We start from the raw sequence: 21,722 nt of genomic DNA, 5'->3' as shown, positions 1-21,722 counted from the left end.
CGTTCCATGATCTCGCCATCACGGTTGACAACTCCATTGTGTCCTCCTCCCAGAGCGCTAAGAACCTTGGCGTGATCCTGGACAACACCCTGTCGTTCTCAACTAACATCAAGGCGGTGGCCCGTTCCTGTAGGTTCATGCTCTACAACATCCGCAGAGTACGACCCTGCCTCACACAGGAAGCGGCGCAGGTCCTAATCCAGGCACTTGTCATCTCCCGTCTGGATTACTGCAACTCGCTGTTGGCTGGGCTCCCTGCCTGTGCCATTAAACCCCTACAACTCATCCAGAACGCCGCAGCCCGTCTGGTGTTCAACCTTCCCAAGTTCTCTCACGTCACCCCGCTCCTCCGCTCTCTCCACTGGCTTCCAGTTGAAGCTCGCATCCGCTACAAGACCATGGTGCTTGCCTACGGAGCTGTGAGGGGACGGCACCTCAGTACCTCCAGGCTCTGATCAGGCCCTACACCCAAACAAGGGCACTGCGTTCATCCACCTCTGGCCTGCTCGCCTCCCTACCACTGAGGAAGTACAGTTCCCGCTCAGCCCAGTCAAAACTGTTCGCTGCTCTGGCCCCCAATGGTGGAACAAACTCCTCACGACGCCAGGACAGCGGAGTCAATCACCACCTTCCGGAGACACCTGAAACCCCACCTCTTTAAGGAATACCTAGGATAGGATAAGTAATCCTTCTCCCCCCCCCCCCTTTAAGATTTAGATGCACTATTGTAAAGTGACTGTTCTACTGGATGTCATAAAGTGAATGCACCAATTTGTAAGTCGCTCTGGATAAGAGCGTCTGCTAAATGACTTAAATGTTAAATGTTATGTTAAATTAAATCTGTAAACAATTGTTGGAAAAATGACTGTGTCATTCACAAAGTAGATGTCCTAACCGACTTGCCAAAACTATAGTTTGTTAACAAGAAATTTGTGGAGTGGTTGAAAAACGAGTTTTAGTGACTTCAACCTAAGTTTATGTAAACTTCCGACTTCAACTGTACTTTTTCAAATTACCGCCTATGAGCTAGAATTGGAATCTTTAACGGTGCTAATGCAGATTTTTTTTAAAGCAGTGATGGAGAGCACTGCATAATACGGTGATCTTAGCAAATTAGCCATTTTTGGTAAGTACTTGGGGGCAGCCATCTTTATGCATGTCCACTATTATTTGGTGACAGCCAAGGGATATGAAAGATTCAGAAATGTAATTTCTCCTTTTTATTATAGTAGTTTTAGTAAAAGAGAATGAACATTCCTACAGAAATAAAGACACTTGTTTTGTAGCCTATAGAAAAAGATGTCAGCTGAGGAAATGTAGGATTACAAAAATTGTATTAATTTGAAATTAATAGAAATGTGCATTATCTATCTGTTTAAGTTGAAGACAAATAGGCTCCACGTGTAAATAAACGTACCCTTCACCCCCCCTCCCAAACACACTTTTTAATTTACTTATGTATAAATCTTCAACAAGCTCGAATCCACCTGATGTTATGTCATCAAATGCCTGTTGAAAAAAATTGACTCTCGATGAAGATAGATATCTTCTGAGTCCATTCATTCTGCCATCTTTATAGAGGGAGGTGAGACTTCCAGGGGGTCATTCTCTTCCTTGTATCCCCCCTCTGCAGTTTCCGAGGGGCCCAATTTATATCTGCCCTGCAGGTGCCCCCCATAGAGCCCTCCTAGCACTAGCACACAAACACACACAGCCAGGAGAAATGATACTGCCACCAATTCACTATGGTAATTCTTGGCTATTAAGGGTTCATTGTGGTTGACAATGTCTTCTGGCTTCTCAGTACTGGAATTGGTGTCTGGAGTCTTGTCCTCTAGATTCTCAGTCGTGGACTGTGTGTCTGGAGTCTTGTTGGTTGTGGTTACGTCTGTGGTGATGACTGGATCCTCCACAAAGTTAATGAGGTCTAGCTTCTCAGTGTCGCTTGGAATCTCCATCATAGTGGTCATCTGGTCTTTAGTCTCTGTGGTGGTGATCCGAATTTGAATGGCTGGAGTGTCAATGGCCTGAGGAGAGACACTCTGTCTCACAGTGTAGATAGCTGCTGTCTCCTCATAACCCCTCTCAACAGAGATGCAGTGGTAGATTCCAAAGGTGTCAGGTGTGGCCATGAAGACCAGATTCTCATCTCCAGAGTGAAAGAAGAGGTGGTGGGGCAGAGCGCTAGCTTTGGCGGACTTCCAACTCAGGGTTGCCAGATTGGAGGATCTGGAACACTTCAACCTCACTACTTCATTTAGCTGTGCGTACACCTCCACTGGAGATAGAATGTGAGCACAGACAAATTAGTGAGTTAATCATACTATAGAGCACTCAATGCTTAAATGTTTTTTTACTGGTTTTATTACTTTATAATCCCAATACACTTGTGTCTAATTGTAGTGATCATCTAGCAGAGGTTTAGCTGTGAGGGAACCTTGACACTCCTTCATCACGTTGCCATGCTCCACATCCTGCCGTCTGACAGCAACAACACATACAAATGCAAAGATGGAGTGAGAGATGGAAAGGTAGGAGAGAGAGAGGAATGTCCATTAATATTGGTGCCCTGACTGTTCTCTTCATTGCACAAACGCATGCATGAGTGCTAGGCTGGGATGTCATCGATTTTACAATTATTTATAAAAAAAAGTAAATAATGAATGGAAATGCCACGGGGAACCATCAGTATGTGGAGGCCAGTGATTAATCTAAAGATCTAAATATGTACTCACGCATTGGCTGGAATGGCAGACACACTGGCACAGTGTCCACTAGCAGGGTCCCAGCCACAGAGGGGGTCTCGTGCCAAAACACACTGGGCACAGCTCTTATAGGATGAGCACTGGGATACAGGCACCTGGGTCACCCCTTCAGAGGTCCCCACATAAAGCACACCCTGCGATAGGAGGAACAGGCATCAAAGGGCTTTAGTGGATGAAAGGCCACAGACAGTATACAGAGAGATGCCATTTGAAAACATGTATTGACAACAGTTAAGATTGAACAAATGTGTACCTTGGAGGTGGAGAGAAGTATGTTTTTCACCAGCTGTGGTTGTCTGAACACTTGGATCTCCTCTATGATGTGGGTATCCTTGTTCAACAGCACAGCTTTGTGGAGAAACCCAGACTCTGACCAAGAGAAGAGTGAAAGACAAAAGTTGCAAACGAAAGAAAATGTGCTGGGACAAAATTATCTGCCATCAAATTTGGGATGGGAGTTGTATCACCACATGAGCAATCGGACAGAAGTTTACAGACCAAGATTGAAGAGCAACGTCCAAATTGAAAATAACTATGACACACCACTAAGCAGGAAGAGTATGGTGTAGTCCTGTCCATTGGCCGCTTTTGTCCGTAGTGCAGCAATCCGACTGTAGCGCTGGTCAGGGGAGTTGAGAACTGGTGCACTGCCTATCGGACGCACACTTCCACTGGCTAGGAAACTTTCCTTGACTGCCATTAGAGTGGTGTCTGAGGCATTGGCCAACCCACACTGTCAACAAAAAGGCCATAAACTCAGTCATTACAATTGCCATGAGGGAAACAAAGGGGTTAAAGAGGATTTGGTCATTAGGCTAATTGCACAAGTCCACAAATGAACAACTACAGTGGGGATAACGAGTATTTGATACACTGCCGATTTTGCAGGTTTTCCTACTTACAAAGCATGTAGAGGTCTGTAATTTTTTATCATAGGTACACTTCAACTGTGAGAGACGGAAGCTAAAACAAAAATCCACAAAATCACATTGTATGATTTTTAAGTAATTAATTTGCATTTTATTGCATGACATAAGTATTTGATACATCAGAAAAGCAGAACTTAATATTTGGTACAGAAACCTTTGTTTGCAATTACAGAGATCATACGTTTCCTGTAGTTCTTGACCAGGTTTGCACACACTGCAGCAGGGATTTTGGCCCACTCCTCCATACAGACCTTCTCCAGATCCTTCAGGTTTCGGCGCTGTCGCTGGGCAATACAGACTTTCAGCTCCCTCCAAAGATTTTCTATTGGGTTCAGGTCTCGAAACTGGCTAGGCCACTCCAGGACCTTGAGATGCTTCTACGGAAACACTCCTTAGTTGCCCTGGCTGTGTGTTTCGGGTCGTTGTCATGCTGGAAGACCCAGCCACGACCCATCTTCAATGCTCTTACTGAGGGAAGGAGGTTGTTGGCCAAGGTCTCGCGATACATGGCCCCATCCATCCTCCCCTCAATACGGTGCAGCATCCCCAAAGAATGATGTTTCCACCTCCATGCATCAGGGTTGGGATGGTGTTCTTGGGGTTGTACTCATCCTTCTTCTTCCTCCAAACACAGTGAGTGGAGTTTAGACCAAAAAGCTCTATTTTTGTCTCATCAGACCACATGACCTTCTCCCATTCCTCCTCTGGATCATCCAGATGGTCATTGGCAAACTTCAGATGGGCCTGGACATGCGCTGGCTTGAGCAGGGGGGACCTTGCGTGCGCTGCAGGATTTTAATCCATGACGGCGTAGTGTGTTACTAATGGTTTTCTTTGAGACTAATCTTTGAGACTGTGGTCCCAGCTCTCTTCAGGTCATTGACCAGGTCCTGCCGTGTAGTTCTGGGCTGATCCCTCACCTTCCTCATGATCATTGATGCCCCACGAGGTGAGATCTTGCATGGAGCCCCAGACCAAGGGTGATTGACCGTCATCTTGACCTTCTTCCATTTTCTAATAATTGCGCCAACAGTTGTTGTGTTCTCACCAAGCTGCTTTTTTAAACATGTTTTTTTAACCTTTATTTAACCAGGCAAGTCAGTTAAGAACAAATTCTTATTTTCAATGACAGCCTAGGAACAGTGGGTTAACTGCCTGTTCAGGGGCAGAACAACAGATTTGTTCCTTGTCAGCTCGGGGGTTTGAACTTGCAACCTTCCGGTTACTAGTTCAACGCTCTAACCACTAGGCTACCCTGCCTATTGTCCTGTAGCCCATCCCATGCTTGTGCAGGTCTACAATTTTATCACTGATGTCCTTACACAGCTCTCTGGTCTTGGCCATTGTGGAGAGGTTGGAGTCTGTTTGATTGAGTGTGTGGACAGGTGTCTTTTATACAGGTAACGAGTTCAAACAGGTGCAGTTAATACAGGTAATGAGTGGAGAACAGGAGGGATTTTTAAAAAAAACTAACAGTCTGTGAGAGGCGGAATTCTTACTGGTTGGTAGGTGATCAAATATTTATGTCATGCAATAAAATGCCAATTAATTACTTAAAAATCATACAATGTGATTTTCTGGATTTTTGTTTTAGATTCCGTCTCTCACAGTTAAAGTGTACCTATGATAAAAATTACAGACCTCTACATGCTTTGTAAGTAGGAAAACCTGCAAAATTGGCAGTGTATCAAATACTTGTTCTCCCCACTGTATATAAACCTAGTATAGCCACTGCAAAAAAATAGGTAAACCATGAGAATGGATCCTTATAAAGGATATTGTTCTCAACCCTGCCCATATACCCTAATCTACCCTGAGAATACAAACATTAAGAACACCTGCTCTTTCCATGACATAGACTGACCAGGTGAAAGCTATGATCCCTTATTGATGTCACTTGTTAAATCCACTTCAATCAGTGTAGATGAAGGGGAGGAGAAAGGTTAAAGAAGGATTTTAAAGCCTTGAGACAATTGTAATATGTATGGTGTATGTGTGCCATTCAGAGGGTGAATGGGCAAGACAAAGGATTTAAATGCCTTTGAACGGGGTATGGTAGTAGGTGCCAGGCGCACCGGTTTGTGTCAAGAACTGCAACGCTGCTGGGTTTTTCACGCTCAACATTTTCCCATGTGTATCAAGAATGTTCCACCACTCAAAGGACATCCAGCCAACTTGACCCAACTTTGGAAAGCACTGGGGCAAAGACGCTTTTTGAAACATTGTAGAGTCCTTGCCGCAATGAATTGAGGCTGTTCTGAGGGCAAAAGCGGGGGGGGTGCAACTCAATATTAGGAAGGTGTTCTTAATGTTTGGTAAACTCAGTGTATACTTCTACAGTATAGGATTGGCCCATCCACACCTTGCCCAGGTTGCTACTCTTGTCCATGCGAGGACTCCATTGGTGGTTTTGGAATATCTTGTAATTCCCAGCAAACACATCTTTGATGTCCCCAAGCCGAAAGGCACACACAGCAGACTGCCCTGAAGCCACTGACCTGGGAGTGGAAGGGGAGAGAGGAGATATAGACAGAGGGTAGGAGGCCAGCAGAAAAGAGAGATGTGAAAGAGGGGGAAGAACCATATAAAAAACTATTTTGTGAGAAAGTTAACCCAAATATTGGCACAATTGTTTGGTCATGTCATTAGACCTCCAGACATCTCATTTTACATGTGCAGGAATAAAATGCTCACCATTGGGATGTGAAGATACCATAGAAAATAATATCTTGTGTGGAGTAGCCCTCTGACGGAGTGAGGGTGAACACATCCTGGATGATATTGAAAGGCAGCTCTTTGGGAGGCCGACAGAGAAGTTCGGCTTTAGCAAAGGAAGTCCAGCGGTTCTGCAGGATGCGCTCTCCCCCACTGTCGTCCTGACGCACCCACGGACAACATATTTGTTTAGTAATAATCATGACATGGTTCACTTTTTGGGGCACTCTGTTTTGAGAGTGTTCTGAATACACCTCTGGCCTTTTACAGTGCCTTCAGAAAATATCCACACCCCTGGACTTTTTCCACATTTGGTTGTGTTACTGCCTGAATTTACTGCCACAATACCCCATAATATCAATGGAATTACAGTGAGCTCCAAAAGTATTGGGACATTGACATTTGTTGTTGTTTTGGCTCCGTACGCACTTTGGATTTTAAATTATTCAATGACTATGAGGTTAAAGTGCAGACTGTTAGATTTAATTTGAGGGTATTTTCACGTCAACCGTTTAGAAATTACAGCACGTAATTACCTCGTCTTCCCGTTTTAGGGGACCAAAGGTATTGGGACAAATTCACTTGTGTATTAAAGTAGTCAGAAATGTAGTATTTGGTCCCAAATTCATGGCACACAATGATTACATCAAGCTTGTGACTTTACAAACTTGTTGGATGCATTGGCTGTTTTTTTCCGTTATGTTGAAGATTATTTTGTGCCCAATGGAAATGGTAAATAATGTATTGTGCCATTTGAGTCACTGTTATTGTACAGTACATAAGAATAGAATGTTTCTAAACACTCCTACATTAATGTGGATGCTAGCATGATTACAGATAGCCCTGAATGAATAGTGTATAATGATTAGTGAGAAAGTTGGATGCACAAATATCATAACCCCAATACATGCTAACTTCTCTATTTGTTGTCTTAAGGGGGAAGATGTTACAGCCTTTGGTTTTTCCATGTATGTTTTGAGGTTGGACTTTAGCTCGTCAGCACATAGGGCGTACTGATTGCTGTCATCTCGTTAGTCAGTGTGTTTTACACCTGTGCTGGCTTGTCCATTTTGTTAGTCGGAAGGTGTTTCAACTGAGCTGGCCCATGTGCTATTTAAGAGTGGCTGGCCCAGTACTCCAGTTGTCTTGATAGATGTGGAGGGTTAACACCTTTAGTTGCGTTAGGATGTTTTGGCGGGTATGATATTTGTGCATCTGTAACTTTCACTCATCATTATTCATGATTCTGTACCCCACACATACAATTATCTGTTAGGTCCCTCAGTCGAGCACTGATTTTCAAACACAGATTCTACCACAAAGACCAGGGTGGTTTTCCAATGCCTCACAAAGAAGGGTACCTATTTGTACAGTTGAAGTTTACATACACCCTCCTGCAGCAAAGCACCCCCACAACATGATGTTGTGCTTCACGGTTGGAATGGTGTTCTTCGGCTTACAAGCATCCCCCTTTTTCCTCCAAACATAACAATGGTCATTATGGCCAAACTGTTCTATTTTTGTTTCATTAGACCAGAGGACATTTCTCCAGAAAGTACGATCTTTGTCCCCATGTGCAGTTGCAAACCGTAGTCTGGCTTTTTTTATGGCGGTTTTGGAGCAGTGGCTTCTTCCTTGCTGAGCGGCCTTTCAGGTTATATCGATATAGATACTTTTGTACCTGTTTCCTCCAGCATCTTCACAAGGTCCTTTGCTGTTGTTCTGGGATTGATTTTCACTTTTCGCACCAAAGTACGTTAATCTCTAGGAGACAGAACACGTCTCCTTCCTGAGCGGTATGATGGATGCATGGTCCCATGGTGTTTATACTTGCGTGCTATTGTTTGTAAAGATGAATGTGGTACATTCAGGCTTTTGTAAATTTCTCCCTAGGATGAACCAGACTTGTGGAGGTCTACAATTTGTTTCTGCGGTCTTGGCTGTTTCTTTTGATTTTCCGATTATGTCAACCAAAGAGGCACTGAGTTTGAAGGTAGGCCTTGAAATGCATCCACAGGTACACCTCCAATTGACTAAAATTATGTCAATTAGCCTATCAGAAGCTTCTAGAGCCATGACATAATTTTCTGGAATTTTCCAAGCTGTTTAAAGGCACAGTCAACTTAGTGTATGTACACTTCTGACCCACTGGAATTGTGATACTGTGAATTATAAGTGAAATAATCTGTCTGTAAACAATTGTTGGAAAAATTACTTACCGATTTGCCCAAACTATAGTTTGTTTACAATAAATTTGTGGAGTGGTTGAAAAATGAGTTTTAATGACTGCAACCTAAGTGTATGTAAACTTCCGACTTCAACTGTAGATGGGTAAAAAATAAATGGACAAAGGATGGTGGTGGCTGCATCATGTTATGGGTATGCTTGTCATTGGCAAGAATTAGGGAGTTCTTTTGTTGGATAAAAATAAATAGAATAGAGCTAAGCACAGGCAACATCCTAGAGGAAAACCTGGTTCAGACTGCTTTCCAACTCTGGGAAACAAATTCACCTTGCAGCAGGGTAATAACCTAAAACAGAAGGCCAAATATACACTGGCGTTGCTTACCAAGACGACATTGAATGTTCCCGAGTGGCCTAGTTAAAGTTTTGACTTAAAATGACTGTCTCGCAATGATCAACAACCAACTTGACAGAGTTTGAAGAATTAAAAAAATAATAATGTACAAATGTTGAAAAATCCAGGTGTGCAAAGCTCTTAGAGACTTACCCAGAAAGATTCACAGCTGTAATCACTACCAAATGGGATTCTAACATGTATTGACTTGGGTGTGAATACTTACATAAATGAGATATTTCTGTATTTTATTTTCAATACATTTGGAAAAATGTCTAAAAACATGTTTTCACTTTATCATTATGGAGTATTGTGGGTAGATTGGTGAGAAAATGTCATTTCAACCCATTTTGAATTCAGGCTGTAACACAAAAAATGTGGACTAAGTCAAGGTGTATGAATACTTTCTGAAGGCACTGTAAATACTCTCCTGTCAGTAATGACAGAGGAAGCAGTCACATTTCTGCCTTGTGAAAAAGAGAAGTTGCATCTCGGGGGTTCTCATATCCTTCTGAGTAAATCTGTGCATAGGAGAATGGGGAGGGACACTGGCCTACCATTCTACCAGGCTTAGGGGGCAATGTTATATTCAATGAGGATTTCTTTTCCAATTCATTAACTGGATTAATGTTAATTTATCCTATATTAAATGGAATCGAAGCCCCATCCTGTTACTTACCTTGCAGACCTGGGCTACCCGCGCTACTTTGAACTCATCCAGGAAGCTGTACTCATTTCCAACTTCACTGAAGAAGAAGTACACCTTCCCCTCGCTGGTGTCAGATGCGGAACTGACGAAAGTGGGCTCTGAAGTTAAGGAAATTACACAAACATCTATTCAAGCACAGACGGGTAATACACAACATGGTATGCGGACACCCCTTCGAATTAGTGGATTTGGCTATTTCAGCCACACCGGTTGCTGACAGGTGTGTAAAATTGAGCACACAGCCATGCAATCTCCATAGACAAACATTGGCAGTAGAATGGCCCATACTGAAGAGCTCAGTGACTTTCAAAGTGGCACTGTCATAGGATGCTAACAAGTCAGTTTGTCAAATTTCTGCCCTGCTAGGCCTGTCCCGGTCTGTGCTGTTATTATGAAGTGGACACGTTTAGGAGCAACAACGGCTCAGCCACAAAGTAGGTAGGCCACACAAGCTCTCAGAAGGGGAGTGCTGAAGTGCGTTGTGCGTACAAATCGTATGCCCTCGTTTGCAACACTCACCACCGAGTTCCAAACTGCCTATGGAAGCAATATCAGCAAAATAGCTGTTCGTTGGGAGCTTCATGAAATGGGTTTCAATGGCCCAGAAGCCGCAATACCAAGCATTGGATGGCATGGTGTATATCTTGCCGCCATTGGACTGGAGCAGTGGAAACGCATTCTCTGGAGTGATGAATCACTCTTCACCATCTGGCAGTCCAAAGGACGAATCTGGGTTTGGCGGATGCCAGGAAAACGCTGCCTGCTCAAATGAATAGTGCCAAATGTAAAGTTTGATGGATGAGGAATAATGGACTGGCGCTGTTTTTCATGGCTTGGGCTAGGCCCCTTAGTTCCAATGAAAGAAAATCTTAACGCTACGGCATACAATGACCTTCTAGACATTTCTGTGTTTCCAACTTTGTGGCAACAGTTGGGGGAAGGCCCTTTTTTTGTTTCAGCATGACAATTCCCACGTGCACAAAAACATTTTTTCTAGATAGTTGTGGAAGAACTTGGCTGCCCTGCACAGAGCCCTGACCTCATCCCCATCGAACATCTTTGGGATGAATTGGAACGCTGACTGAAAACCAGGCCTAATTGTCCAATATCAGTGTCCAACCTCACTAATGCTCGTGGCTGAATGGAAGCAAGTCCCTGGAGCGCTGTTCCAACATCTCGTGGAAAGCCTTCCCAGAAGCGTGGAGGCTGTTCTAGCAGCTACGGGGGGACCACCTCCATATTAATGCCAATGATTTTGTAATGAGAGGTTCAAAGAGCAGGTCTCCACTTACTTTTGGATATTGAGTGTGACTATTTTCTTGCCAATTCAACAGTTGCAAAATCAGTGAATGTAGAAGAGTTCAAATAACAATCAAAGTTTGACCTGTTGATATATTTAGTCATTCTTAATACACAATAAAATGTGAACAATTGGTTTTGTTGTGTGCAGAATAGGGAGAACAACAGGGTATCGAGCACAGAGCCCTGGGGGACACCAGTTGCTTATGTTCTGTTTCTTGAGCTGAAGCTAACACAAAGGTGTATGTTGAATTTGTATAGAGCTCGCCAGCTTGTAGTCCTAAAAAATGGAAATAAGTTACCTCTTTTATGTTTGGCCATTCCTATGGGGGAAATTAATGGGGAAAGAATGGGATTTTGGGATAAACGTATAAATTAGGTCTGAGGTTAACACACGCTTAGGAGATCTTATAAGTTTTGTTCTATGAGATATTATCAGTCAGTTTAAATGACCTTTTATGAATTATGAAGACTATGTGTTTGTTTTGAATACATAACTGATTCAAAATTCACAATCTTCATCAGCTAATGTAACTTTTTTATCTCATAGAACAAAACATGCAAGATCTCCTAAGCCTGTGTTTAACCCCATGAAAAAATAATACAGTACTTACTTTAGAAATCTATAGTAAACTATAATATTCTGTAGAATACTATACTACAGACTGTAGTATCCCACGATTGTGTAGTGTTTACTATAGAATGTTGTAGTATACTGTCAAATACCATAGTAAATACTACAGTAGCATCCGGAAAAAAACTACACTTTAACTATAGTAAATGCTACAGTATTCATTTAGCATATCTCCATTCCCTTCCACCATATCCTGTTTGTGCCACCCATAAGTAACAAAACCAACAGGCCTCCCGAGGGGCACAGTGGTCTAAGGTACTGCATCACAGTGCTAGCTGTGCCACTAGAGATTCTGGGTTTGAGTCCAGGCTCTGTCGCAGCCGGCCGTGACCAAGAGACCCAGCATCATCCGGGTTAGCGACTCCTGTGGCGGGCCGGGCGCAGTGCACGCTGACTCGGTCAGTGCGGCTTGGTTGTGTTGTGTTTTGGAGGATGCATGGCTCTCGAACATTCGCCTCTCCCGAGTCCGTACGCGATGAGACAAGACTAACTACCAATTGGATACCACGAAAATGGGGTGGGTAAAAAAATATATATATATATATATAGAATAGACTATAAACTCAGCAAAAAAGAAACATCCCTTTTTCAGGACCTTGTCTTTCAAAGGTAATTTGTAAAAATCCAAATAACTTCACAGATCTTCATTATAAAGGGTTTAAACACTGTTTCCCATGCTTGTTCAATGAACCATAAACAATTAATGAAAATGCACCTGTGGAACGGTCATTAAGACACTAACAGCTTACAGACAGTAGGCAATTAAGGTCACAGTTATGAAAACTTAGGACACTAAAGAAGCCTTTCTACTGACTCTGAAAAACACCAAAAGAAAGATGCCCAGGGTCCCTGCTCATCTGCATGAACGTGCCTTAGGCATGCTGTAAGGAGGCATGAAGACTGCAGATCTGGCCAGGGCAATAAATTGCAACGTCTGCACTGTGAGACGCCTAAGACAGCACTACAGGGAGTCAGGACGGACAGCTGATCGTCCTCGCAGTGGCAGACCACGTGTAACAACACCTGCACAGGTTCGGTACATCCGAACATCACAACTGCGGGACAGGCACAGGATGGCAACAACAACTGCCTGAGTTACACCAGGAACTCATCATCCCTCCATCAGTGCTCAGACTGTCCGCAATAGGCTGAGAGAGGCTGGACTGAGGGCTTGTAGGCCTGTTGTAAGGCAGGTCCTCACCAGACATCACCGGCAACAACGTCGCCTATGGGCACAAACACACCGTCGCTGGACCAGACAGGACTGGCAAAAAGTGCTCTTCCCTGATGAGTCGTGGTTTTGTCTCACCAGGGGTGAAGGTCGGATTATCATCGAAGGCTTTTATACACAGAGGCCTGTACTCTGGAGTGGGATTGATTTGGAGGTGGAGGGTCCATTATGGTCTGGGGTGGTGCGTCACAACATCATTGGACTGAGCTTGTTGTCATTGAAGGCAATCCCAGCGCTGTGCATTACAGGGAAGACATCCTCCTCCCTCATGTGGTACCCTTCCTGCAGGCTCATCCTGACATGACTCTCCAGCATGACAATGCCACCAGTCATACTGCTCGTTCTGTGCGTGATTTCCTGCAAGACAGGAATGTCAGTGTTCTGCCATGGCCAGCGAAGAGCCCGGATCTCAATCCCATTGAACTGTTTAGACCACAGTCCTACCTACCAACAGGTTATGGAAAATGTGCTCTTTTAGTATTTCAGTATTTCTCCAGTAGGTTTCCTCAAGGAGAAAGCCCGCACTACTATGTCAAAGATAAAACAAAAACACAGTAATGTCTGCAAACACACTACAGTAAATTCTATAGTATACTACATTCTGCAAAAACAGTATAGTAAATACAACAGTATACTACAATCTGCAAAAACACTACATTAATCACTATAGTATATACTACAGTTTTATTTTATTACAGAATTTATACTGTAGTTAACTGTAAATACTACAGTAAATACTACAATATTCACTGTAGTATGTTTGCTGACTACTACAGTATACTACAGTGAATACTACATTTAAGTCTGCAAAAACACTACAGTGAATACTGTAGTGTGTACATATACCATAGTATACTATATCATTTTTTAATGTGGGATATCACAGACCTTATCTTCAGCGTTTATCCAAAAATCCTCTAAAACTCCCATTCATTTTCCCATAGGCTTTGGCCAACGAGCAAAGGCGGAGTAAGTGCCCCAAAAAAACATGTCATTACTATTGCACTCTATTTGTTTAAGACCACTCACCATTCAAGGTCACTGAGGTATCCTGGCTAACATCTGGGCGACCATCCTTACTGAGATGGCGGGAGACCATTGGTGTCTTACCCCGGAAGTCATTTGTCGTGGCTGTGAAAAGCTCACCATCTATATATATAGAGAAACATGTTCAAAATGTAGGTATCCGAGTGACGAGAACAAAATACAAAGTAGAGCATTTATTTGGAAGTGTTGGTGACTTCTTGGCAATTATCATGTGGCATCGTCACCAAGGCAGTCCACTAATTCAGCTACAATTGAGTCATCAATCTCACCAACAGAGATGGCTGTGTTTCTTTGATATGGGTTGAATGGGCAGCAACCTCTTCCATTATTGTACTTCCTGGGGACTTTGGCCATGGTGAGAGTGTCTGTGTCCTGAGAGAATGAGAGAGAAAGGAACAGACACATTGAGAGATGGGAGGAATTATAGGACCATAAGTGGGAAAAAGAAAGAGGGGTCATTAAAAGTGTGTTATAGATTTCATTATCATATAAATACTCTGTCTATCCAAATATGATGTAAAGGAGAAGAACAGAAGGCTTTAGGACAGTCTAGGACACATATGTCAGAGTCAAGGCCCGCGGGCCACATCCGGCCCGCGAGAAGGTTTTTTACGGCCCCTGGGATGATCTTGATTTATTATTAGAACCGGCCCGCAGACCGCAGCAAGCCGGCAGCCCGCAGATCTTTTACACGCACCAATACTACATTTCCCACAATGCAACGGTGACGCACCGAGCAGTAGGCTGCTTCATTTCAATATTTATTGGCACAGCAGTTGTCAGCATCACAGTAAAATTAACTTTCAGATACCCATCAAAAATGGCAAAACGGAAGGTGGACACTGAGAACCGGGGTTTCAAACAAGGTGGGAGTCGGAGTATTTGTTCACGGAGGTAGCTGGAAAACCTGTGTGTCTTCTGTGTGGAGAAAGTGTGGCGGTACTGAAAGAGTATAATCTGAGACGACATTATGAAACGAAACACGCGGACAAAAACAAGAATATGGACATGGAACAAAGGCTACAAAAGGCAGAGGAATTAAAACGAGGCCTCAAATCTCGACAGGCTCTGTTCAAAAAAGCCAAATCACAAGGCCAGGCTGCTGTCAAGGCCAGTTTTATTTTGGCAGAAGAGATCGCTAAATCAGCCCGGCCATTTACGGAGGGGGATTTCATCAAAAACTGCATGATTAAAGTTTGTGACGAAGTTTGCCCAGAAAAAAGGCAACTCTTTTTAAATGTGAGTCTGAGCAGAAACACCATTGCCGAGAGAGTAGACCAGTTGTCCATCAATCTAAAAGAGCAGCTTGTGAAAAAGGGAAAAGATTTCATTGCATATTCCTTGGCTGTGGATGAGAGCACCGACATTTCTGACATTGCCCAGTTGTCAATTTTCATCCGCGGAGTGGACTCCAGCCTAAGCGTGACAGAGGAGTTTTTGGCTTTACGTCCTATGCATGGCACAACTACGGGGCATGATTTGTATGAAGAGGTGTCAAGATGTGTAAATGAGATGGAGCTGCCTTGGGAAAAACTCGTGGGTTTGACAACCGACGGAGCACCTGCGATGTGTGGACACAGGAGCGGACTGGTGGCGAAGATACGGGAAAAGATGCAAGAGGAAAACGCGACAGGTGAGCTGACAGCTTATCATTGTATCATACACCAGGAAGCGTTGTGCGGTAAAGCCTTGAAAATGGAGCATGTAATGAGCATCATCACGCGCACAGTTAACTTTATCAGAGCCAAAGGTTTGAATCACCGCCAGTTCAAGGCATTTCTGACGGAGTTAGAAACGGAGCATGGTGATTTGCCTTATCACACAGAGGTGCGATGGCTAAGCCAGGGAAAGGTGCTTCAAAGATGTTTCGAGCTTCGTGAGGAGATTTGTCTGTTCTTGGACAGCAAAGGGAAAGACACAACACAACTCCGAGACGAAATGTTTCTGTGTGAAATGGCTTTTCTGTGTGACATTACGAGTCATCTGAATGCAATGAACTTGCAGCTGCAGGGTCGGGATCGTGTCATCTCTGATATGTACAGTACAGTGAAGGCATTTAAAACCAAACTGACTCTGTGGGAGACGCAGATGCGGAAAGAAAATTTGAGCCACTTTCCCAGCTGCCAGACCATGAAAGAGAAGCTCTCTACCAGTGCGTTCCCGAGCGCACAGTTGGCTGATAAAATAGGTATGCTTGCCGCTGACTTTCGACGCCGATTTGCTGACTTTGAAGCACAAAAAAGCAGGTTGGAACTGCTCGGTAACCCATTTGCTGTTGACGTGGAAAGCTCACCACCAAACCTCCAAATGGAGTTGATTGACCTCCAATGCAATGATGCACTGAGGGCAAAATATGCGGCAGTGGGTGCTGCGGAGTTCGCCCGTTTCCTCCCCGACACAATGCCCCAGCTGCGCATCCAGGCTGCTCAAACGTTGTCTATGTTTGGCAGCACATACCTGTGTGAACAACTGTTTTCTTTGATGAACTTGAACAAAACATCACACAGAAGTCGACTTACTGCTGAACACCTCCACTCAATTCTGAGGATTTCCTCAGCTCAGAGCCTTACCCCGAACATTGATGAACTTGTGGAAAAGATGGGACACCACCAAGTATCACCCTCAACCTCAAACAAGTGAACATTACTGTGCAATCACATATTTAGAGTTTTTACTCAGTTCAAGTTTAAAAGTTAAAGTTTAATATTTGTTTTCACTGCATGTTACTTCTCCTTAAACAAAGTGTTGTTTTTGATTAATAGATTTTTGCACTTTATTTTATTGTATTTCAATCCAATTATATTTTTAAAATATTTCAGTTGAGTGGATGATAGAAAATTGCTATTATTGTTTTTTTCTTTGAAGTAAATTTAGCCCACTTTTGCTAAAATAGAAAATATAGGCTACTGATGGTGCCTTGAATACCGGTTTCTTTCATTTAATGTTCATGTTATGGGGATTTTTATATAAAGGAAATTTGTCTTTTGTGTCTGTTGAAAATTAAAGATTACTGACAGAGCCATAAGAAAATATTGCTTTATTTATCTGATCATATTGGAATATATTTGTTAGGTTTTCAGTAGGTTCAATTAGGTTCACTAGACTATATGCGTCATTTAAAAATTTTTCAATGAACATTCGAACAGTCCGGCCCTCGGCTTGTAGCTAAATTTTTTATTTGGCCCTCCGTCCATTTGACTTTGACACCCCTGGTCTAGGAGATCTGCAAAGTCTTACCATATATGTATCTTGAGGGTTGTACGCAAATGTTCCACAGGCATACAAGTGGGTGGCATTGATGGGTTGCAGCACTCGCACAAAGTTGGGACAGTCCGTCTGAGGAAAATAAGTAGATAGGCAGATATCAAAGAGGTGAGAGTGGTTCTCATGGTTTCTTGTGAAGGCAAGTGTGTGCATTTAAGTGCATGATGACTCAATGAATACCGTTTCTTTCTTGCCCTTAGTGGTACACTCGTGTAGAACATCTGGAGGGGGCTTCCATTCCATCTATAGGAGAAACAGACAGAGAGAATATTTGTAGACTGTAGGAACCTTTTTATGAACGTATCTCTGATGAAATAAGACAGCTCCCTCTTCCTCTCGAATGTGCCTACCTTAGTCTTCATGGTTATGACATCAGGCTGGCTGACATCCAATGAGAGCACAGCATCTTGTGCCCCTACAAACAGAGTGGAGCCGTCGTCACTTAGCAACAGTGTGGTGGTGTTTTTAATGTCTGGTTGGCTGAATAAGGGAAGAGGTCTCTCTGGGCTTTCTGAAAGGAAAGGCAAATAAAAATGGTATGATTATGATGTATGTTTGTGTGGACCACCGGCTAACACCGGACCATGGGTATTGATACATTCTTTGCTAATTGTGTTTGATACCCTCCCATTTACTCAATAAGCCTCCCCCAGCAACCACAGCTAAAAACGTACAATGGGGTTCCATAATGTAGCAGCTAGTGCTCACTTTTACACTGTGAGAGTTGGCTCATATTCTCATCTCTTTTTACCACAACTGTTGTAAAACGGCATACGTACTGTGTATATATAGGTATCCAAACAAAAACTCAGACTATGTGGTCTCACGTTTGAACATGTAGCATTGTGCACAGTTTAATTTTAGATTTTGAGTGGCTTGGCCTTTGAATCTACCATCTTGACATCTCTGATTGTGGTCATTGACTTTCTTGTAAAACTGTATGCAAGCAAATGAGTCACAAAGAGCAAAAAAAGTGTAGAAATACTGAACTGTAGCTGACGACTGTGTGATCATGCTCTCCGTAGCCGACGTGAGTAAGACCTTTAAACAGGTCAACATACACAAGGCTGCGGGGCCAGGCGGATTACCAAGACGTGTGCTCTGGGCATGTGCTGACCAACTGGAAGGTGTCTTCACTGACATTTTCAACATGTCCCTGATTGAGTCTGTAACACGAACATGTTTCAAGCAGACCACCACAGGCCCTGTGCCCAAGAACACAAAGGCAAACCTGCCTAAATGACTACAGACCCGTAGCACTCACGTCCGTAGCCATGAAGTGCTTTGAATGGTTGGTAATGGCTCACATCAACAGCATTATCCCAGAGACCCTAGACCCACTCCAATTTGCATACCGCCCAAACAGATCCACAGATGATGCAATCTCTATTGCACTCCACACTGCCCTTGGACAAAAGACAAAACACTTATGTGAGAATTCTATTCAGCTCAGCGTTCAACACCAAAGCTCATAACTAAGCTAAGGATCCTGGGACTTAACACCTCCCTCTGATACTGGACTTCCTGACAGGTCGCCCCCAGGTGGTGAGGGTAGGTAGCAACACATCTGCCACTCTGATCCTCAACACTGGAGCTCCACAGGGGTGCGTGCTCAGTACCCTCCTGTACTCCCTGTTCAGCCACGACTGCATGGTCAGGCACAACTCCAACACCATCATTAAGTTTGCAGACGACACAACAGTGGTAGGCCTGATCACAGACAACGACGAGACAGCCTGTAGGGAGGAGGTCAGAGATCTGGCCGTGTGGTGCCAGAATAGCAACCTATCCCTCAACGTAACCAAGACTAAGGAGATGATTGTGGACTACAGGAAAAGGAGGACCGAGCACGCTCCCATTCTCATCGACGGGGCTGTAGTGGAGCAGGTTGAGTTCCTCGGTGTCCACATCAACAACAAACTAGAATGGTCCAAACACACCAAGACAGTCGTGAAGAGGGCACGACAAAGCCTATTCCCCCTCAGGAAACTAAAAAGATTTGGCATGGGTCCTGAGATCCTCAAAAGGTTCTACAGCTGCAACATCGAGTGCGTTCTGACTGGTTGCATCACTGCCGCTGAGCGCAAGGCACTACAGAGGTTAGTGCATACAGCCCAATACATCACTGTGGCTAAGCTGCCTGCCATCCAGGACAAAAATGCCAAGTCTAGGACAAAAATGCTACTCCACAGTTTTTACCCCCAAGCCATAAGACTCCTGAACATCTAATCAAATGGCTACCTGGACTATTTGAATTGTGTGCCCCCCCCAACCCCTCTTTTACGCTACTGCTACTCTCTGTTCATCATATATGCATAGTCACTTTAACCATATCTACATGTACATACTACCTCAATCAGCCTGACTAACTGGTGTCTGTATGTAGCCTCGCTACTTCTATAGCCTATCTTTTTACTGTTGTTTTATTTCTTTACCTACCTGTTGTTCACCTAACACCTTTTTTGCACTATTGGTTAGAGCCTGTAAGTAAGAATTTCACTGTAAGGTCTGCAACTGTTGTATTCGGCACACGTGACAAATAAACTTTGATTTGATTTGGAGAAATAGGGGATATAATTGACCATTGTTTTGATTGGGTAACAGCTTGAGGGGAAAAGTAAATGAAGTATGAAAAAATACAATATTGGATGCCCCATGTAGCATAAACCAACTACAACTGTCACCTGACCTAAACATGTATTATCAGGCAGTCTGTGTTAATAGTGTATTTAAGTGTGTCTGTCTATACAGTCTGTCTGTGGCCTTAATTAGTAGTTCCCAAACTGTGGGGTGCAGGCGGAGCGTGGGGGTCCAGCTTTCAACTTACTCTTGAAAGTTGTAATAGTAGAATGCACAAGGTGACATTTTGAAATTGGGTAGTGCATAATCCGTTTTCCTCGTCATGTCTGTCATTGCATACCTTCTGTCCTTCTGTAGCTCAGTTGGTAGAGCATGGCGCTTGTAACGCCAGGGTAGTGAGTTCGATTCCCGGGACCACCCATACGTAGAATGTATGCACACATGACTGTAAGTCGCTTTGGATAAAAGCGTCTGCTAAATGGCATATATATTTATATTACATATATTACCTTAGAGAGCTATTTATAACTTGTCAGAAATGTCCAGGTCAACTAGCCCATGTGAACTAAAGTGTTTTAGCTAGGTTTTTTGCCCAGAGATTCTGTTGGAATGTTTGCGTCACTCAAATGTCATATGAATACACATTAGACATGGCAAAATCTATAGAATTGCAAGAAAATTAGCTTTAAAACTGCAACATTTTCTCTTCACCCCATGACAAAAGGGTTAAAATTGCAGGAAATAAGCTTTAAACCTGCTAAATATTCTCTCCGCCAACAAATGAGGTGTGTGTCATGAACAGTGTGTGTCAAGAACAGTGCTTGTGCCTATAGAAATAGACATGGCGAGAGCGAGTACAGGGCGGGGGCGAGGGGTGTTCCCCAATGCTGGAAGGGGGGCCTGAGTGAAAAGGTTATGTGCCTTCGTGTCTATTGTGCCATTGTGTTTCATGCCACTGTGGTTTCTTAAGATTTAAAGGAAGAGGCACAAACTGAAATTCAAGTGACATGCATACAGCCACAAGCTATGCGTAGTCGGAACATGTCTCAGCAGTTCAACATGAGGAAGTGTTTTTTCATATTATATCCTGACAAATGATATATTTACATGAAATAAACTTGAAATAATATATGTCTTTCCTGAATGCTGCATCTTTGCAAGATTCACACACAGATGCAAATACATAAAAACCCAGTAAATGGACATGAATAAACAATAATGAATCAAATGTTCTACTAACCGAGGGGGAAGGAGATCCGTGGAGGTTCCAACCCTAGTGAAGGGGTCAGGAGAAGCCCCAGTAGAGCAGAGAGACTCCAGGCCAGGCTCCCATATGCCATGATGGGGGTGCTCCTCTCAACAGGACCGGCTGGAATACCTGGATGGAGATTGAGGTGGAGGATGTGGAAGGATCTGTTGTTGAAGAGGACTTCCTCATATGAGCACAGTGTGCGTGTTAAATGTGTGTGAGTCTGGCTGTGCTGAGAGCTTTGTTACACACTTCTGAAAAAGGTGTTGCAATGCTGTGGCCTGCATCGTCTGACTTCCTCTCGTCATCACCAGAACACGAAAAGAGTGCCTTTTGCGCCCCTTTGATATTTTAAGTAGAAATTGTGCACCAATATTGAATTTTGAAAGACTGTTACAATAAATAAAGTGCCCTGTTAATATTGACAATATGTAGAATTCAATAAATCAGATTTTTAATATGAATAAAGACTTGCAACCTCTGATTTTAACCCACTTAACGCCAACATTTCTCCAAGTTATCACCATCATCTTAAAGCCATAGTTATTTTGTTGCTTTGACAGTCATATCTGAATATTATTATTAATTTCCTGTGATTAGTGATTCATTTACCTCTGTCCCTCATTTTAAGGTTGACCCTGTTACATGAAACTAACTCTCAATGGAATATGGTAACACTATTCTGTTTTCAATATTTTTTTCAAAAGAAACTTTGAAGATTA

At 43.2% G+C, this 21,722-nt stretch overlaps 1 protein-coding gene across 3 annotated transcripts; it reads right to left on the bottom strand.

Moving 5' to 3' along the window:
- Nucleotides 1-1,205: 1,205 nt before the first annotated feature.
- Nucleotides 1,206-21,264, bottom strand: LOC118364535 (semaphorin-4B-like). 3 transcript variants are annotated; one of them, XM_052489666.1, is made up of 14 exons: nt 20,992-21,264; nt 17,522-17,682; nt 17,352-17,414; nt 17,145-17,243; nt 14,177-14,279; nt 13,890-14,009; nt 9,667-9,794; nt 6,389-6,570; nt 6,057-6,192; nt 3,309-3,498; nt 3,019-3,134; nt 2,736-2,899; nt 2,413-2,481; nt 1,206-2,280 (listed from the first exon to the last, which is right to left on the bottom strand). In XM_052489666.1, exons 1-14 carry the CDS (start codon nt 21,089-21,091, stop codon nt 1,560-1,562), a joined length of 2,352 nt encoding a protein of 783 aa, XP_052345626.1. In that variant the 5' UTR covers nt 21,092-21,264; the 3' UTR covers nt 1,206-1,559. The 3 variants fall into 3 exon arrangements, with proteins under 3 accessions (XP_052345626.1, XP_052345628.1, XP_052345629.1); XM_052489668.1 differs by having other exon boundaries at nt 1,206-2,278; nt 2,438-2,481; XM_052489669.1 differs by having other exon boundaries at nt 2,131-2,278; nt 2,370-2,481; nt 20,992-21,262.
- Between the last annotated feature and the right edge of the window lie 458 nt (nt 21,265-21,722).

The sequence above is a fragment of the Oncorhynchus keta genome, chromosome 31 (assembly GCF_023373465.1).
Source record: "Oncorhynchus keta strain PuntledgeMale-10-30-2019 chromosome 31, Oket_V2, whole genome shotgun sequence".
NCBI classification, from domain to species: domain Eukaryota; kingdom Metazoa; phylum Chordata; class Actinopteri; order Salmoniformes; family Salmonidae; genus Oncorhynchus; species Oncorhynchus keta.
Note: the sequence above shows the minus strand (reverse complement) of the source record. Positions and strands in the feature narration are given on the sequence as shown.